This window comes from Erinaceus europaeus, unplaced genomic scaffold (assembly GCF_950295315.1).
Source record: "Erinaceus europaeus unplaced genomic scaffold, mEriEur2.1 scaffold_804, whole genome shotgun sequence".
In the NCBI taxonomy this organism is placed as follows: domain Eukaryota; kingdom Metazoa; phylum Chordata; class Mammalia; order Eulipotyphla; family Erinaceidae; genus Erinaceus; species Erinaceus europaeus.
The window spans coordinates 1-18,974 of NW_026647757.1; the positions used below are offsets into that span (position 1 = coordinate 1).

Genomic DNA, 18,974 nt, shown 5'->3' on the forward strand with positions numbered 1-18,974 from the left:
GGGCAATTACATATAAATACAGACAGAGAAATAATAGTCAAACCATATCTGCAGCCCTGGGAGAACTACTGTAGCTTCCAATGGAAGGAATGGGGACACAGAACTTTGATGATGGGAATGGTGTGGAATTATAGTCTCCTTATAATTTTGTGAATCAATATTGTCACTAATAAAATTTTAAAAATAAATGCAAGTTGAAACTAAAAAAAATTTTTTTTTGTGGTAAAATTAGGGTTATCAAAAAAAGCACTGTCCCTGAGCTAAGCTTTAAGAGGCATCACATTCCCTTTAGAAGTTGGTCCTCCTAGGGCTGGGGAGACAGCATACTGGTTATGCAACAGGCTTTCATGCCAGAAGCCCAAAGGTCCCCGGCTCAGCCCCCAGCACCAACATGAGCCAGAGCTGAGTGGTGCTCTGGTCTTTCTATGTCTTGTGCTCTCATTAGAGTCAAATATAAACAACATTTTAAAAGTTCGCCCTCTTGATAGTCTGGTTCTTAATGTTTATTGACTGCTTACGGGTCAGATGGACAATAGAGCACTATCTTTAATAAACTCACAGAGGTACAGGACTCTACGAAGGCTCCAATTGCTGGGTTCTGTGAGTGGCTGATAGAAAATGCGCACTGTGCAAAAACACACACACACACAAAAAAAAAAACACCACAGCTCATTATCTAGAAGATCCTTCAATAACAGCTCTTGCGTTTGTACGGTGTGCCTTGCCTTACCAGAGGATTGCAAGAAACATTATCTTGAAACAGAGGAAGCAGGACAAGTCACTACCCCCAGGTCTGCAGTGTGAGTTTACAAACTGCTCTGAGATATAACGTTTGCCTAGACTAAATTAAAGATTTGATGTATCTCTTTACTAAAAAGTATGGCGAGAAACTGCAGTGTACAGACTTCCAGACAGTTCTCCAACCAGGAAGTGGATTCTTTTCAAGACTTGAGATGAATTCTCTCTTTTGCAATGACTTGAAACGGAAGGCCCAAGATAAACAGCATCTGATTTCTGACCCATTTATTATTTGACAACTACTGTTTAAAATAATCAAATTTGGGGGTAACTTATTACACTGAAACAAATAAGCAATGCAGATTGTCTAATATGTAAAAGTCACAGACTTGTAGGATGCCACTGGAATCCAGTGAATGAATAAGCAAGTGTCTTAAGGCGGAAAAAAGTATCAACAAGTTCAAATTAAATAGTATAACGAAGTATTAAGAGTCATGTGTCACACATTTCTCTGTAGCTAGAGTACAGATCACACAATTCCCTTTCTCTCTGACTCTATTGGCAAGCTTCATTACTATTATCATCATTACTAATATTCTAGCAGGCATCTACTAAGTCTGTCAGAAGATTACTGGATAGACAATTATGTTCTTTCTCAGTTTGCTCTCAGGAATTCCATGTACTTTATCGTGTTTGCAGACATATGGCTATTTGTGCCTAGAGAACTTCAAAAAACTAGATGTACCTACTATCGTGAACAGTTGTTACTCAAAAATTTAAGACAGAATTTTGAGATGGTACCTCTACAAATAATCTTAAGACAGAGCTGGAGGCAGGGGTCGGCAGCACTCATTCAACAACAGTTTAGCATTGGTAACGTTAAATTCTGAAATATTAAAGTGAAAATAAAAAGATAAATTAGGGGGCCAGGCGGTAGTGCAGCAGGTTAAGCACACATGGTGCAAAGCACAAGGACCAGCATAAGGATCCTGGTTCGAGCCCCCGGCTCTCCACCTGCAGAGGGGTTGCCTCACAGCCGGTGAAGCAGATCTGCAGGTGTCTGTCGGTGAAGCAGATCTGCAGGTGTCTGTCTTTCTCTCCCTCTGTCTTCCCCTCCTCTCTCAATTTTTCTCTGTCCTATCCAATAACAACAACAGCAAGGGCAACAAAGGCAACAAAAATTGGGAGAAATAACTGCCAAGGAGCAGTGGATTTACAGTGCAGGCACCAAGCCCTAACGATAACCCTGGAAGCAAAAAATAAATTAATTAATTAACTTATAGTTCAGTTCATGCCACTGATCCAGTAGCATTGTTCTGTAACTAGAGTCATAAATCCATTTAAGAATACCATAATTTAGCAAACATTTCTCTGCCTTTCCTAGAGAGTAACGAGTGACTGCCCAGATGCTTTGCTGAAATTCAAGTAAGTTATGAACACAGACAATATGCCAAAAGTAGAAATACAAAAATTACTGAGAGATGATCCTTGCTCTCAAGAAGGCCATAATTTTGAAACAGAGATAAACTCTATTTTGATAGTCTTCCAATTACCAGAATAGTAATCGCATAAAAACGAGTCAGCCTGTATTTCATCTTCTTACTCTTAGCTAGCTCCTGCTGTAAGATTAAAATACATCTTTTTCTTCCTTGGTGTTTCCAAGTTCCAAATATTTACAGACTTTGTCTCTACTTAACTATCTCTCAGCCAAGATGAATATATTTAGCTTCTTTCCTCCTTTCCTTTTAAAGCAATTCCTCAATATCAGTAATCTTGTTGGGGGCTGTATTTAAATTCTTTAGCTCTATATTAAATCTAGGATTCAAGTGACATAATTAAAATACTAATCCACATGTGACATCGATCACAGTGAAAAAGACCAAAGACCATACTCCTTGATGATGTAATGCTTCTGTGTGCAAAGTTCAAAACTCAGGCTTTTGTTTATTTTTTAAATGGCTGGGGTTCTATCTACTATCACAGTGTAAATTTGTATTGACTCAGGCTGAGGAGATAGCACAATGGTGATGTAAAATATTTTCATGCTTGAGACTCTGAGGTCCCAGGTTCAATCCCCAGTACCACCATAAACCAAAGCTGAATAATGCTCTGCTGACTCCCTCTCCCTCCCTCCCTCTCTCATTAAAATAAATAAAATATTTTTAAAAATTTTTTATCGACTCTAACACCTTTAGTTATACAGATACTCCAGCTTTGTCGCATGTAATAAAAATTTGGAGATGGTTCACATTGTGAAATAGTTGATTATCAAACAGTGTATTGTAATTCTTATACCAACGGGAAGCAAATCATTAAAGAAACACACATAAAATATTTGTTGTTGTTGTCAACACTGGGCGTCAACACTTTGGGCTTTTTCGGACAGAAAGACAGAGACAGACAGGAGGGGGGTAGACACTACATACGGCACTGAAGCCTCCTTCAATGTGGCTGGGGGCCAGGCACAAACCTGGTGATGCACATGGCAAAGCAGCGCACTATCCAAGTGAACTATTTTGCTGCCCCAACATATGTTTTCAAAAATAAAAACCAATGGTCTCATCGTGGAGGGAGCAGGATGGATTGGACTCTCGGGTATGAGGTCCCAAATCTGAGCTCTTCAGAGCATGGATCGAGTGATGTCTGGTTCTCTTTCTCTAACACCTCCTATCTCAAGAATAAAAATAAAATCTTTAAAAACGGGGGTTGGGGGGTTGGGAGTCGGGCGGCAGCACAGCGGGTTAAGCGCAGGTGGCACAAAACACAAGGACCGGCATAAGGATCCCAGGTCGAGTCCCTGGCTCCCCACCTGCAGGGGAGTCCCTTCACAGGTGGTGAAGCAGGTCTGCAGGTGTCTGTCTTTCTCTCCCCCCCTCTGTCTTCCCCTCCTCTCTCCATTTCTCTCTGTCCTACCCAACAACGATGACATCAATAACAACAACAATGAAAAACAACAAGGGCAACAAAAGGGAAAATAAATATATATATATATTTTTTTAAAGGGGTGGGGTTAAGGAAGAGAAGAAAAGGAAAGAGAGGGGCGGGGAGGGCAGGGGAGGAAGTTGCCAGGGATCAACCTGTATAGCAAGTGCCTGGCATGCATGAGGACCTTGGTTCAATCCAGGCACCATATGTGGTCAAGCGGTGCTCTGGGGTCTCTCTCTCTCTCTCTCCCTCTCTCCCTCTCTCTCTCTCTGTGTGTGTGTGTGTGTGTGTGTGTCACTCTCTCTCAAGTAAAATTAATCTGGGGGGCATTGGGGAGAGAAACCTACTGAAGCCTGGAGAGAGAACTCTCTGGGCAGAGCTCTTATCTTGCCATGTGTGCAGTCCAGGATGGAACCCCAATGCCACAGGGGAGTGTAGGAGTGCTGTGGCAACAGGAAGCTCCAATACAGTGCTCTCCCCCTAGCCAATGCCCATCTCAAATGAAAAAGTGACGCCGCAACACTAAAGTCATGTATGTGTGAGGCCCTGGCTCTACACACACGCACACGCACACGCACACACACAGGATTAAAACTGCAAGTCTTCTCATAAACTTGTAAAAAGAAAAATCCAAAACAACCTGGCATGCCTGGGACTCTGAAATCCCAGATTCTATCCCCTGCACCACTATAAACCAGAGCTGATCAGTGCACTGGTAAAAAAAAAAAGAAGTTCCTCCCTACTTGCGCCAGCCAGATCTGCACACCCTTTCCAGAATAATTCATGATTTTCAACCATCTGCTGAGAACCACAATGACATGTATAGTGATGCAAAAATATAATGGCAGAAAATATATACCAAATGTTAATAACAGTTCATCTTTTGATCATTTTTCATCTTTTGTGTGGGTAAAACTTATGTCTCCTTTCGCTTCTATTTTTGTCACATTTATCTACAGTCAATATTTAGCACAACTGTACTCAGAAAAAAAATCTTTACAAGACAGAAAGAAAGAAAATATAAAAGAATTAAAATGATGATGATAATAATAAAGAGAAGGCCAGAAATCTGGATCAATTTGAAGTGAAGACTTACCAAGTCTCGGTGAAGCACCCAGTTTGCATGGAGGTAATGAATCCCGTCAAGAATCTGGTAAAGTAATGATTTAACCATAGAGCGCGGCAGCTGCATGGGCTTTTTATTTGCTTTTGATGCACGATGAAATTTAATGATATGCTACAAATTAAAGCAGAAATACAATGATAATAAAACAGTCTCTGATAAGAGCTATACCAATAAAAGACAAACACAACTGCAATAAATCCTCTACATTTTAAAATTACTTGTGAAGGGTCAACAGTGACCAGAGATAGATATTTTGCATATTAAGGTCAACCAAGACAGAATCTATATTGCAGGGTAAACAGCCTGGCTGGTATGGGTACAGAATGACTAAGTTTACTGAGATTCTCAAGATTTTAACTGGAACCCAAACGTGAAGAGTTATTTAAAAGGCTACCTAAAAGCAATATGAGTCTCGCTGTTTATTGACGTGATGAAAGATTAAAAATGAGAAAAAGAGTTCTGACCTGGCTAGTATCAGAAACGTGTCGCTTAGTGCACTTAAGTAGCCTCACTGACTAGGTGGACAAGCTGAATTCCTCACTTAAGCTCTCTCTGACTTTGGCACAGAATAAAATGGTTATGTTACTAGTGATTAACATTAAGTGGGAAATCACTAGGATAGAGAGAAAAAAAGGGGTGGGGGGAGATTAGAAGCCCAGGAGGGGTGCCACTGCCTGGCCTCTCTCATCAACATTTTCTGCAGGGTCATTTCTGAATATTACTAATACTCCCCTCTCAGTAAAACAAGACATTAATGTCTATTGCTTGAATTCTTTTCAATCAGCATCGACAATTACTATATAGATTTTGAACTCTGCTCAAAAGGGCACATGTCCCTTTCTGGGCATTAGTAATATGCAGGACATACATATCTCCATGCCTGTAAACGTTATCCTAAAACAGTGTGTTGAGACTTACCCACAGGTCATGTTCTGCATAATCAAACAGCAGCCACACCTTCCTGTCACTATGAGAAAGGAACACCTTCTGCAGTGCAATCACATTTGGGTGCTTCAATTCTCGCAAAAGCTAAAATACAAGCAGACAAGTGTCACTATTCTGTTACCAGGGAAGAGTGAAGGAGGAATTTTCTATGATGGTGAAATGGAAAATTAAAGCGCACGTGGCACAAAACGCAAGGACCAGAGTAAAGATCCTGGTTCAAGGCCCCGGCTCCCCACCTGGAGGGGAGTCGCTTCACAAGTGGTGAAGCAGATCTGCAGGTGTCTTTCTCTCCTCCTCTCTGTCTTCCCCTCCTCTCTCATTTCCCTCTGTCCTATCCAACAACAATGACATTAATGACTACAATAAAACAACAAGGGCAACAAAAGGGAATAAATAAATGTTTTTAAAAAAATGAAAAATTAGAAAGGTCAGGTGAGAACTGAACAGAAAAACAAATGTCACCAAAATACTAACAGTTGGGAGATAAGGTGCGGTGGTCCGGGAGACGGTGCGATGGAAGGTGCACTCTCTCAAGCATGAGGTCCCGAGTTCAATCCCCGGCAGCACATGCACCAGAGGGATGTCTGGTTCTTTCTCTCTCCTCCTGTCTATCTCATTAATAAATAAAATCTTTAAATGGAAAAAAAAAAAACCCGAGAGATAAGCTCTGTCAACATTGTACTGTGTACCTACCCAATGCTTTTTCTTTTCTTAGTTTTTTAATTATATTTATTTATTGGCTAGAGAGAGACAGCCAGAAATCAAGAGGGAAGGGGGTGATAGGGAGGGAGAGAGACAGAGGGACACCTGCAACACTGCTTCACCACTCAAAAAGCTTCCCCACTGCAGATGGGGACTGGGGGCTCAAACCCGGGTCCTTGAGCACTGTAACGTGCACTCAACCAGCTGTGCCACCACCCCCCCATGCTTGTGTGTGTGTGTGTGTGTGTGTGTGTGTGCGCGCGCATGTGTTTAGTGAGATCATTTTAAATGGTACATAATAATCACTAGATAAATATACTTTAGTATGTGCACACCTGTTTTAAATTTTTTTATTGTCTTTATTTATTTATTGGATAGAGACAGCCAGAAATCAAGAAGGGAGAGGGGACAGAGGAGAGAGACACCTGAAACACTGTCTCACCACTTGCAAAGCCTCCTCCCTGCAGGTGGGGTCTGGCGGCCTGAACCTGGGTCTTTGCGCACGCACTGTAACGTGCGCACTCAACCAGGGGCACCACCTCCCAGCCCGTGTGCACACCTTTTTTTTTTTTTTTTTAACTAAAGAAAAGCTTCTTGGGAGGTATAAATCATGCGTTAATTCTATTTATACCGACCTTCATACCATATGTGCTCAGTAGATACTGACAAGAGGAGGAACATATTTGGGGGCTAGAGAGACAGCCAAACTAAGTTGGGCTGGCATGTGAGAAGTCCCAGGTCGGATACACAGCAGCACCAATAGAGATGAGAGGTGCCCCATTATAAAAAAAAAATTAAAAGACATTTCACAATCTCTATACCTAAAGTGTGTGGTTGAAGGCTTTTAGAGGAGTTGTGAGTATACGGAAATTACTCTCACACCCACTGATAAATACTGGTGTGTAGAGTTTTTGTAAAGAGGGAAAAGGGTTGGGGGGGGTGGGCGGTATAGGGCAGTAGCACAGTGGGTTAAGCGCACATGGCGCAAAGCGCAAGGACCCGGTTTGAGCCCCTGGCTGGCTCCCCACCTGCAGGGGGGTCGTTTCACAAGTGGTGAAGCAGGTCTGCAGGTGTCTTTCTCTCCCCCTCTGTCTTCCCCTCCTCTCTCCATTTCTCTGTGTCCTATCCAACAACAACAACATCAATAACAACAACAACAATAATAGCAACAACAAGGGCAACAAAAGGTAAAAAATTAGTTTCCAGGAACAGTGCATTTGTGGTGCAGGCACAGAGCCCCAGCAATAATCCTGAAGAAAAAAAAAAAGGGAAAAGGAGGTGATGGTGTTTAGCAAAATAACTAAAGAGATGAAAGATAACCACCAGATGTGGAACCCAGAGAACTGATACACATGAAGTTGGGGAAAAACAAGCAAACCAACACCCAGAGGCAAGCAAACTGTTTCTAAGGCTTGTGAGAACTAGGATGGTTAGCTCTGAGAGACGGCTAGCGGGGTGGGGACACAGAACTCTGGTGCTGCGTGTGGCCTCGAACTATCCTCTGTCACCCCATTATCTAGTAACCCGCTATAATCACAAATAAAAAAATCTTTTTTGAAAAGAGAGAAAAATTGACCTTCACAAAGTAGAAACTTCAAGCTGGATTTTGCTAATAAAGTGTAAAGACCAGTAAGTAGTGAGGAAAAACTGAGCACTAGTAAATTACAAGCAGCTGCCTGAGTAAGTCATTAGCAATAACAACACCAGCTGCTCAAGTTAAGAAGCCTTCTAAATATGCCAGCCACAGGTTGTCCTTAACCGTATTCGTATTTAATAGAGAAAAACATATTCAGTTCTGGCGTATAGTGGTACTTCGGATTAAACCTGGAGCCTTTGGTGCTTCAGGCATGAAATACTCTCTGCATAACCATTACGCTATCTACCCAGCGCTAGAATATATTTTAAATGTGAAACTCTGGAAGATACAGAAAAGGAGGCAAAACTACTGAATTTTTTTTTTTGCACCTATTCTAGTGAATGCTTTTTATGTACAAGACTATATATATATATTTTCTTTTTCTCTTGCTTAAACCTTACAATAACCCTATGCTGCACACAGAATTGAGGCTCAGTGAAGCTAACAACAACAAAAAAACAAAGTCAATAGCTAAAGGGAAAACAGATCTGAGTGATTCCAAAGTCCAAATTTTTTTCTCATACAGTGAACATACTTTTGGGGGAACGGCTGTACAAACAGATCAGTGAAGCAGAGAAAAATAAATGTTTACCCATTTTAATAAGTTCAAATGCGTAAAATGTACCTTTTATGCTTATTCTAGAATCATATAAAAATGGCTTGGCCTGAACTCCATCTCTGTAATTTTTATAGATCACTTCTTGGGTTACCTATGTTCTTACTACTTTTAAAAATAGTCAGTTACTCAATTCTTTAATTTTGGTTCTTTAACTAAGCTCTGTCTCTTCACCTACAGAAGTGTTCGAACAGCTCTAAGTTGGGCATGATATCTGGATATGGCTCCCTGCACTTCACCTCCAACCTAAATGCCCAAGATACAGTGAAGAATCAAGAAGGCAGGCCTACTTCCAGCCAGCCTTCCACATTTCAGTTTGCCTCTGAATTCTGTCTGTGTTTCCTCTGGGATCTGGGAGGGAAGTGTCCACGGATGACATAAAACGCCTACTCCTTAGAGGGGGAAGAGAGCAATTAAGTGGGAGTTTAGTTGTCAGCTGTTATCCATCGCTGGTCCCACTGCTTAAAGAAATACTAGGCATCCCTGTTTCTGGCTCAGGTGGGAACATTAGGCAGAATATAGTCCTCATTGATGGAATCAGAGCAGGTGGCGATTTTGACCACTGCAGTTATATCCACACCATTCTCTGCTTTTGGCTCCCTGACCCAATAGAGTTTAATGGCCTCACTCACCATGGTCAATCTTCAAGCCCTTCAACCCTAGTAAAGGGTGGAGCTGATGAATTTGCCTTTGTTTACTGACTCCTTATCCCAAATACTCTCTCTCTGCTGCTTGCAGTGAGAGGGAAAGTAAACCTTTGTGTCGGGCTGGCTTCGCAAGAGGAGACAGACCACCCGGGACTCATGGTTGAGCTGTAGGCAGTATCTCTTTATTCATGCATGACGCAGCGCAATCTAAACCGAACTAAACTAACTAACTTAAAACTCACAATGCTGTCTTTATATAAACTTGCCAAATAGGGTGGGAACAGAATGTGACGTAGAGAGGGTGGAGAGAAAAGTGACTGGTGAAAATCAGGGTGTGACAAGGAGAGGGGGCGGAGCAAAAAGACATCATGAACCAGTGGGGATTAAACCAATGCCAGGCAGTGGTTATGTAAATAGAATACAATGGTTATGTAAATAGAATGCAGTGTTAAGCAGGGGGGATTAAACCAAATGAAACAGAAGGGGTTTTTAGAAGCAGAATTAGAAGCATACCAACATCTTTGGGCCCTAAACCAGGTACTCCTAACCGCTGACCCTGCTTGTCTCGGGAAAAGGGTATGTCACATGTGACAGTATTTGATCAGTGCCTAAAATACTGTACTGTGTAACTTCAGGGAGATCTCCACTTTTCTTGCCCTCTAAGTGTCCTTCCCCCTCCCCCCCCACCTCAATAAACAGTGACTCTACTGTTCTAGTTACTGGGGGAAAAAACACGAGGGAAAACAACAAACCCAAACACCACCACCCTTATTCGGAGTGGGTATTCTCCAGCCTTCTACTTAAAAATTTTAACCAGCAGTATCAATATCAGTAACAGTATCAGGCATCTTAGAGTACTTATAGCCCTTGCCTATACTTCTCAAGTACTTGGAAAACCAAATGCTTTCTAGTAAGCATTTTCTAGAAGGAAAACAGATTACATTTTAATGGGGGGAGGGGGGCAAGAAACACACTGTCAAGGGCTGAGCCTCTCAGGTTCTGATTCTGTGGGCGCTATCTTACAACTCTGTACATTACAGATGCTGATAACTACAGTTATTCCTCTCTCGTTCACACACATGCCAATTTTCCCCTAATATAGCTTTCACTGATTTGCCTCTCTCCTTGGAGAAGACAGTTTCCATCCACAAGGGCAATAGGAAATGCATAACATAAACATATTACTGGGCAGGTGGGGAGAGGGGGTAGATAGCATAGTGGTTATGCAAAGAGTCTCTCAATGTCTGAGGCTCCTAAGGCCCAGGTTCAATTCCTTGCCAGAGCTGAGCAGTGCTCTGTTAAAAAAAAAAAAAAAACCTTTCTAAAATAAAAAAATAAAGGCAAAACACATCTGTTCCCCAAGCTTTATTTAAGGAATTCCGGGCCTTTGTATTGTGGCTTTTATCTTGTTTATCATCTATCCCCATTAATTCAGCAGCTTCACAAAGGCTAAGCTTTGTCTCTAAACCCCCAGTATTTAAAAAAATGGCACAAAGCACATAGCAAGCTTCCAGTAAATATTTACCCCTTCCAAAAATTAAACTTACTGAACTTTACCTGGTTCTCATTCACTAGCAAAACAAGTAGACAGCTTATGACAGCACACATTTCCATCCTTTCAAAAGGTGTTCTGAATGATTTTTTTTTTAAATTAGTTTCTTTTCATATGAAGTGGGGGGGGGGGGGCGGGGGAGATGCCCAGAGCATTGCTCAGCTCTGGCATATGGTGGTACCAGGAACTGAACCTAGACGAGCCTCAAGCATGTAATTTCTGTGCTCCAAACTTTCCCCATAATCCTCTGATTTTATTTATAACAAATTGAATAGACTATATTTAAAAGTTATTCTAGGCACATCAACTTCCCACAAGCTATATTTACTTTAACCTTTAAAAGGAATATTTCTCTAGAATTATGAGAAAGTTAGTCAGATTAGAGCAGAAACATTTTTAACCTGGTGCAGGACCCAAAAAACAAAGGGTGTTTTTCTGAAAGAGCTGTGAATACCATATACGCTAGAGTTTTAAAGCTACACAGGAACAGGTCAGGAAGGTGGACAGGACTGAGAAACTAAAGCGTCTGAATGTTAGGCTACACAAAAGTGTGCTCTTTGCCCTATTTTCTGAAGCAAAAATTTCTCTACAACTATTAAAGAAACAAAAAATAATATAAATGTCTAAGAAGAAAAAAATGATGAAAGCCACTGGACAGTGAGTGCATTTGGAAGAGTGTGTACAAACTTGCTTACTGTCAACTGTAAAACATTAATCCCCAATAAAGAAATTTAAAAAAAAAAGTGAATAAAAATAGGCATCAACTTCCCCCCAAAAGAAAAAGTGATTAAGAGGCACTGGACAGTGCATTTGGCAGAGTGTGTACACACGCTGCACACGGACACGGAGCTGGGTTCAAGCCCCTGGCCCCCACCTGTGGGGGGGACTTCATGAGTGGTGAAGCGCTACATGTGTCTGTGCCCCTGTCTCTTCCTTCCTCTCAATTTCTTTCTCTAGAAAGAAAAAAAGAAAAAAAAAGATGGGGGGAGGGAGGAAGGAAGGAAGAGAGGAAGGTCGGTCCAGTATATGGTGCAGTGGATAAAGCAATGGACTCTCAAGCATGAGGTCCCGAGTTCAATCCCCAACAGCACATGGACTAGAGTGATGTCTGGTTCTCTCTCTCTCCTCCTATATTTCTCAAGAATAAGTAAATAAGATCTTAAAGAAAAAAAAGGCAGGAAGATAGAAAACTGATGAGTAAATTATAATACATCTACATACTGTAGCCTCAAATATATGCTGTGAGGTTTAAGTACATAAGACTTTATAAGACAATGCACTATTCATGTGTGCTATATAACACTGTTATGCTCAAATATTATAAAGTAATATTTAAAGGCTGTAAAATAAAAGTTTAACTGGAAATATACCAAAGCATTGATAAAATTATATCTGCACGGTGTGATTATGTGTGATTTTTATTTTGTTCCATTTAAATTTTATTATTATTATTATTTTACTTGATAGAAACAGAAAGGCAAAAAGACAGTGGAAGAGACCACAGCACCGAAGTTTCCTTAATTTGGTGGGAGCTAGTTTTTACAGCACCCTTCTAAGTGAGCTATTTTGCAGGTTCCCTGTTTATTATTATTTTTTAAATAATTTAATACATGAGAGTTTCACATGAGACACACACACATTACACACACACCAGAGCACTACTACTGCAGCACCAGGGATCAAAGCAGAAACCAAAGGTGTGCGTGTGTGTGCGTGTGTGTGTGCGTGTGTGTGTGCGTGTGTGTGTGTTTTAATGCAAAGCTGGAAATCAAACACAGACATGAGTTCCACTGTTAAGCCACCTCACTGGGCCAATTTTTCGTTTTTCTTTGTCATGAGACAGTTAGGTAGAGCCAGGTAGAAGAATGAATGCGCAAGTCACTGCTCAGCACTGTCCGTCAGCAAGTTCTGCGGGTTCTGTCTTTGTAGCTCTCAGCTGAAGCTAAGGATTGAACCCAAGTCTCATGCTGGCAAAGCGGTGTTCTGCTGCTAGGCCAGCTCCCTGCCCTCTCTCCTGTTTCTATTTTACGAGGATTCTACAGTAAGAATCACTCTTCCAATTAGCATGCACACCCCACAAGCTAGCCCTTCCCAAACATCTTCCTGCGGTGACAGGATCAACCTTCACAGCTTCTCACGGGATTGAGCAGACAGGGCACACAATCAATTTCCGAAATTCTTAACAGTGTCAGATTTTACTAGCAGACTTGAGTCTCTTGTCACACAACCACGTGTTCAAGGTGACATCATGAAACTATAAATATACGTTAGTCACATCCCAACAGCAGTTAGTGTGGCACACTTTCCCGTGAAAGTCCCACACTGAATGGTAACATCTCCCGTGCCAGGTAGAGTGCCCACGGGACCTCGGAGGAGACGAATGAAGACCACACAAATGGCTACGCCAGCCAGGTTTCATCTGATCCCCCGCCAAGGGCGAGTAAGTACGGTATGATCCTAAATTATACTGAGAGACAAGAGCGTTGCCCCGCCATTTCTGATGTCTTGTTTTTGTCCTTTCTTTTCCTTCCTTTATTTTTTTTTACCCCAGTGCTGGGGGTCAAGCCCAGGACTTCACACATCCAAGGTGGGTGGTCTATTTATTGCTAAGCCGCAATCCTTACAACCTCAACTTCTTTCTCTAAAGTACTGTTCAGGGACCCTGACTCATGTGGGAAAGGCTGGTGCTAGAATAGCAATGACAGAACCCCACTGTATCTTCACCTACACGTCTTCCTCTTTTACTCCCACTGTCTATTTTAACCAGAGCACAGCTCTGGCTACTGGTGGGGCCAAAGACTGCACCTAGGGCCTCTTGCACGCGAGTGTTTTACACAACCAACGTGTGATCGATCGCCTTGGTCTTCATCCCTACTCTCTATTCTCTAAATCACCCATGGGCCCCGACCCATGGGTTCCAGATTCTTTGTTCAGAGCATCTGAATGGGTGGATAAACTTCAATAACCAATGATCTCAAAGTATATCTAATCTTCTATTTGATCCATTGAAAGTAACTGTTTGGCAAGTCATGCGGTGGCACAGTGGGCTAAGCACACGTGGCGCAAGGACCGGTGTAAGGATCCTGGTTCGAGCCCCCAGCTCCCCAACAGCAAGGGAGGAGTCACTTCACAGGCAGTGAAGCAGGTCTGCAGGTGTCTATCTCTCTCTCCCCGTCTTCCCCTCATCTCTCGATTTCTCTCTATCTTATCCAACAACAACAGCAATGACAGTAACAATAAATACAACAAAAGGGCAACAAAATGGGGGTGGGGGGAATGGCCTCCAGGAGCAGTGGATTTGTAGTGTAGGCTCCGAGCCCCAGTGATAACCCTGGAGGCAAAATAAAGTGAAGTGGAATGTTACATGACAAATAGGAGATCCAGAGAGCTCAAAAATGTCCAATATTCCTAAACTGAAATTTAAGCATTAGCTTTCGAAACCCAATTATTTTGCCACCTGCGACAGTCCATTCAGAAGCTGGTCTTTGCAAGCACGGAGACTGTAACATTCCAGCAGGTGGCACTCACCCTCTGAAGCTTCATGAACTAAAGTAGGTAAAAATATAGCCAGTTTCTACACAAACGGATCTAAGTATATTAACTGTACATATAGTACAATGCTTGCAACATATTGAGTACTTGACAAATTCGGCGTACCGTTTTTCATTGTCGACACGGCCATTTTAAATGAGATGAAGTATGTGGGGGCTGAGGGTGCAGCTCAGAGGCTGACAGCACGCTCTGCGTGTATGAGGCCCTGGGCTTGGTCCCTGACCTCCTCTGCCCCAGTGCAGAATGCCTGGCATATTACAAGTGCCTTACTCACAAATAGTAGCTATTACTGTCCTAAGTGGAAAAGGCTTAACTACTCCAAGCAGTCAGAGAAAATGTGTTTGTGCGATGACAAGACCGGGAGTGTATAGTGCTTCCTTACCAAGGTGTCAGGAACACTTTCTTTAATAAATTCTACATGGACACTATGGCTAGCAGATATTTTTGGGCTGGGGAGATAGCATAATGGTTATGTGAGACGGCCTTTCATGCAAAAAACAAACAAATAAATTAAAAAAAATTTTTTTTTTAATTTAAGAAAGGATTAATTAACAAAACCATAGGGTAGGAGGGGTACAACTCCACACAATTCTCCCCGCCCAATCTCCATATACTACCCCCTCCCCAGTAGCTTTCCCATTCTCCATCCCTCTGGGAGCATGGACCCAGGGTCATTGTGGGTTGCAGAAGGTAGAAGGTCTGGCTTCTGTAATTGCTTCCCCGCTGAACATGGGCGTTGACTGGTCAGTCCATACTCCCAGTCTGCCTCTCTCTTTCCCTAGTAGGGTGGGTCTCTGGGGAAGCTGAGCTCCAGGAACAAATAAATTTTTTAAAAGGCCTTTCAAGAGTGAGGCATCAAAGGTCCCAGGTTCAAACCCCAGCACCACTATAAATCAAAGTTGAGCAGTGCTCTGGTGAAATACAGGCATGTATGTATACATACATACATACAGACAGACAGACATAAAATTGATTTCCTTTTCTGATTTGTAACAAATAATCGATTTCCCTTTCTAACTTTCTAACTACTGCAGGCCTTTTTTTTCTGAGAGAAGTAGTTGAAAGCAAGTGAGGGGTATAAAAATAAAGTCTACCTCTGCTCCACTATGACAGTATATATATTCTTTAAAAACTACAAATGTTTATTCTTTTATATAACATACTAGGTATGAGAATACTAGGTGTGCTTCTTAGAAAACAATGGCGCTCAGAATCTACAGCGTCAAAGTGAGAAATGGACAGCAGCCAGGGAGGTGGCTCAGTAGAACGGGGCCCCGCCCTCATGCAGGACACTTGGGGTCCAATCATGGGCACCGCGTATACCAGAGTTTGACCTCTTTCTTCCCCTCATAAAAAATTCATCTGTAAAACAAATGAGACACGTGGTCCGGGAGGTGGCGCAGAGGATAAGGCTTTGGACTCTCAAGCATGAAGTCCTGAGTTCAATCCCCGGCAGCACATGTACCAGAGTGACGTCTGGCTCTTTCTCTCTCTCCTATCATTTCTCATAAATAAATAAAATCTTCAAAAAAAAAATGAGACATGTGCAAATCAAAATAGGGAGTTTACAAAGTAGAACCTAAATTATTTTCAGGGTGTTTCTAATTCCCTGTGAGATAATCAGAAGACCTCTCATTTCAGAGGGCCTTGCTGAAGACCTCTACATTCACAATAAACAAACTCAAATTTATCTTTGACTGTGGGCGATTAAAAAAATTTTTTTTTAATTTATTTGTTCCCTTTTGTTGCCCTTGTTGTTTTATTGTTGTTGTTACTGATGTCATCATTGTTGGATAGGACAGAGAGAAATGGAGAGAGGAGGGGAAGACAGAGAGGAGGAGAGAAAGATAGACACCTGCAGACCTGCTTCGCTACTTGTGAATCGACTCTCCTGTAGGTGGGGAGCCGGGGGCTCGAACCAGGATGCTTATGGCGGTCCTTGCGCTTTGCCCCACATGCACTTACCCCGCTGAGCTACCGCCCGACTCCATATATATATTTAGAGCCTTGAGTTTTCAATAAATAAGCTCCTAATCCTTTGTTTTTTCCTTTTTTTTTCTTGAAGTAAAATAAGGGAGAAACAACTATCTTTATACTATGTACTTAGATTGTCTTTAAAAGGGAAAGAAAGAAAAAAAATCAAAGTACTGCCTTAGCTTTCAGAAACTGTCTCTAGTCCTCCACTCTTCTCTATTTGCAGTCTCTTCTGATATCTTACCCAATGCCTGAAGTCTAGCTACCATTTCTATAGAAAATTCCAAATCTAAATCTCTAGCCCTAATCTCACTCTTAGCCTCTGACATCACCCCCTACCCAGTGTGTGTGTGTGTGTGTGTGTGTGTGTGTGTGTGTGTGTGTGTGTAAGGATCCTGGTTCGAGCCCCCTGGCTCCCCACCTGCAGGGGAGTCGCTTCACAGGCGGTGAAGCAGGTCTGCAGATGTCTTTCTCACTCCCGTCTTCTCCTTCTCCTCTCTCCATCTCTCTCTGTCCTAACAATGATGACATCAATAACAACAACAACAATAATAATAACTACAACAACAATAAAAAAACAAGGGCAACAAAAGGGAAAATAAATAATTTTTTTTTTAAAAAGTGACTACCACTGGCTCAGTCCGTCCACTATTCCCACAACCCAGTATTTCCAATTCACCAAGACAGGCCCGGAAGCTTATAATTAGCCAGTGTGTAGTCACTGAACAAGTCTTAAGATATTCTGCCTTTTAAAATCACTCACCTTGATAATTAAAGTAAGCCCTTGACTAGTATTACACACTGCTCTCTTCCTGGAAAGAGCTCCCCTGCCCTCTGAACAATGACTACCTACATGCTTTTTAGAAAGGATGACTTTATCACTGCTTCCCTGAAACTCTTAGTCAGCAATGGTGTCTTTCTTCTGCTTCCACCCACACTGCACTTGCCTTAACAGCCCACCAATTAAATTAAATCATGACATTATCTAATTATCTACCCCCTCAACAAGATTATATGATCCTAGAGTGCACAGACTGTGTCTTCCAGTGAACGTTTACAATTTATAGCTAGGAATTTTGATTAATTTTTGATGGCTACATTACCAGTCCCAGTAAGTCAGTACATTTCAGATAAATATACTTCTTCTAGAGAAGATAAACACAGTGAAGTCAAGGCTCAAAGAAATTAATCATTTACACTTCCTAAAGACCTCATGGGAATTTTTAACAGTAGTAATAAGGAAAGCTAGTAAGCTACCTGACCAAAATACAAGTTGGAAAATGTCTGCTGTATGGTTGTCATTACATAAAAAATCCATTTCCTTCCGACTCTGCAAAGAAACTTTTTTTTTTTAATTTAAGAAAGGAGACACTGACAAAATCGTAGGATAGGAGGGGTACGACTTCACACAATTCCCACCACCCAATCTCCCTATCCCATCCCCTCCCCTGACAGCTTTCCCATTCTCCATCCCTCTGGGAGCATGGACCCAGGGTCGTTGTGGGTTGCAGAAGGTGGAAGGTCTGGCTTCTGTAATTGCTTCCCCGCTGAACATGGGCGTTGACTGATCGATCCATAGTCCCAGTCTGCCTCTCTCTTTCCCTAGTAGGGTGGGGCTCTGGGGAAGCGGAGCTCCAGGACACATTGGTGGGGTTGCAAAGAAACTTTTACATGTAATTATGAAAAAAACATGGAGGTGGGTGAATTTTCACAATGATATAAATAATTCCTTTTTAGGATGCTTCATGAACAGTACAGCAGGTCTGCAGGTATCTTTCTCTCTCTCTCTTTATTTCTCCTCCCCTCTCAATTTCTCTCTGTCCTGTCAAAACAAAATACATAAATAAATAATTCTTTTTATACTGAACATCTACTAGATTTAGTCAACAAATCCCATTTTTCTACCAAGCATGTCAATTGTTTAAATTTTTTTAAAGATAAGTATTAATTTATTTATTTTGGATAGAGACAGAAATTTAGAGGAAAGGGGGAGGGGGTGTGGGGAAAGAGAGAGAGAGACAGGGAGAGAGCTGCAGCACTATTTCACTGCTCATTCAGCTTCCCTCCTGCAGGTGGGTATCAGGGGCTTGAATCTGGGTTCTTGAGCGCCATAATGTTGTGTTCTAGCAGGTGTGCCAACACCCAGCTGCAGTGTCTTTTTTTTTTTTTGCCTCTAGAATTATTGCTGGGGTTCGGTACCTGCACCACAAATCCACCTCTCCTGGAGGTCATTCTTTCCCATTTTGTTGGCTTGTTGTTGCCGTTGTTATTGTTGTTGGGACCAGACAGAGAGAAATCGAGAGAGGAGGGGAGAGAGGGGGAGAGAAAGACACCTGCAGACCTGCTTCACCGCTTATGAAGAGACCCCCCCCCCCCTACAGGGGAGGGAGCCAGGGTCTCGAACCAGAATCCTTTGTGCCATGTGTGCTTAACCCGTTGCGATACCGCTCAACCTCCTGTGTAAGTATTTTAAGGAGATATATTGGTGGTCTGGGAGGTGGCGCAATGACTAAAGCATTAGACTCTCAAGCATGATGTCTTGAGTTGGATCCCTGGTGGCA

The 18,974-nt window shown here is 42.1% G+C and overlaps 1 protein-coding gene across 1 annotated transcript in view; it reads right to left on the reverse strand.

Annotated features, from left to right (window-relative positions):
* Nucleotides 1-4,597: 4,597 nt before the first annotated feature.
* Nucleotides 4,598-18,974, reverse strand: part of LOC132536454 (cyclin-dependent kinase 19-like) — a 47,025-nt gene continuing 32,648 nt past the window's right edge. The window contains exons 2-3 of the mRNA XM_060184355.1: nucleotides 5,708-5,818; nucleotides 4,598-4,900 (exon numbers count right to left, since the gene is read on the reverse strand). Coding sequence (XP_060040338.1) covers nucleotides 4,613-4,900; nucleotides 5,708-5,818 — 399 coding nt within the window. The 3' untranslated portion in view covers nucleotides 4,598-4,612. The remainder of the gene's footprint in view (nucleotides 4,901-5,707; nucleotides 5,819-18,974) is intronic.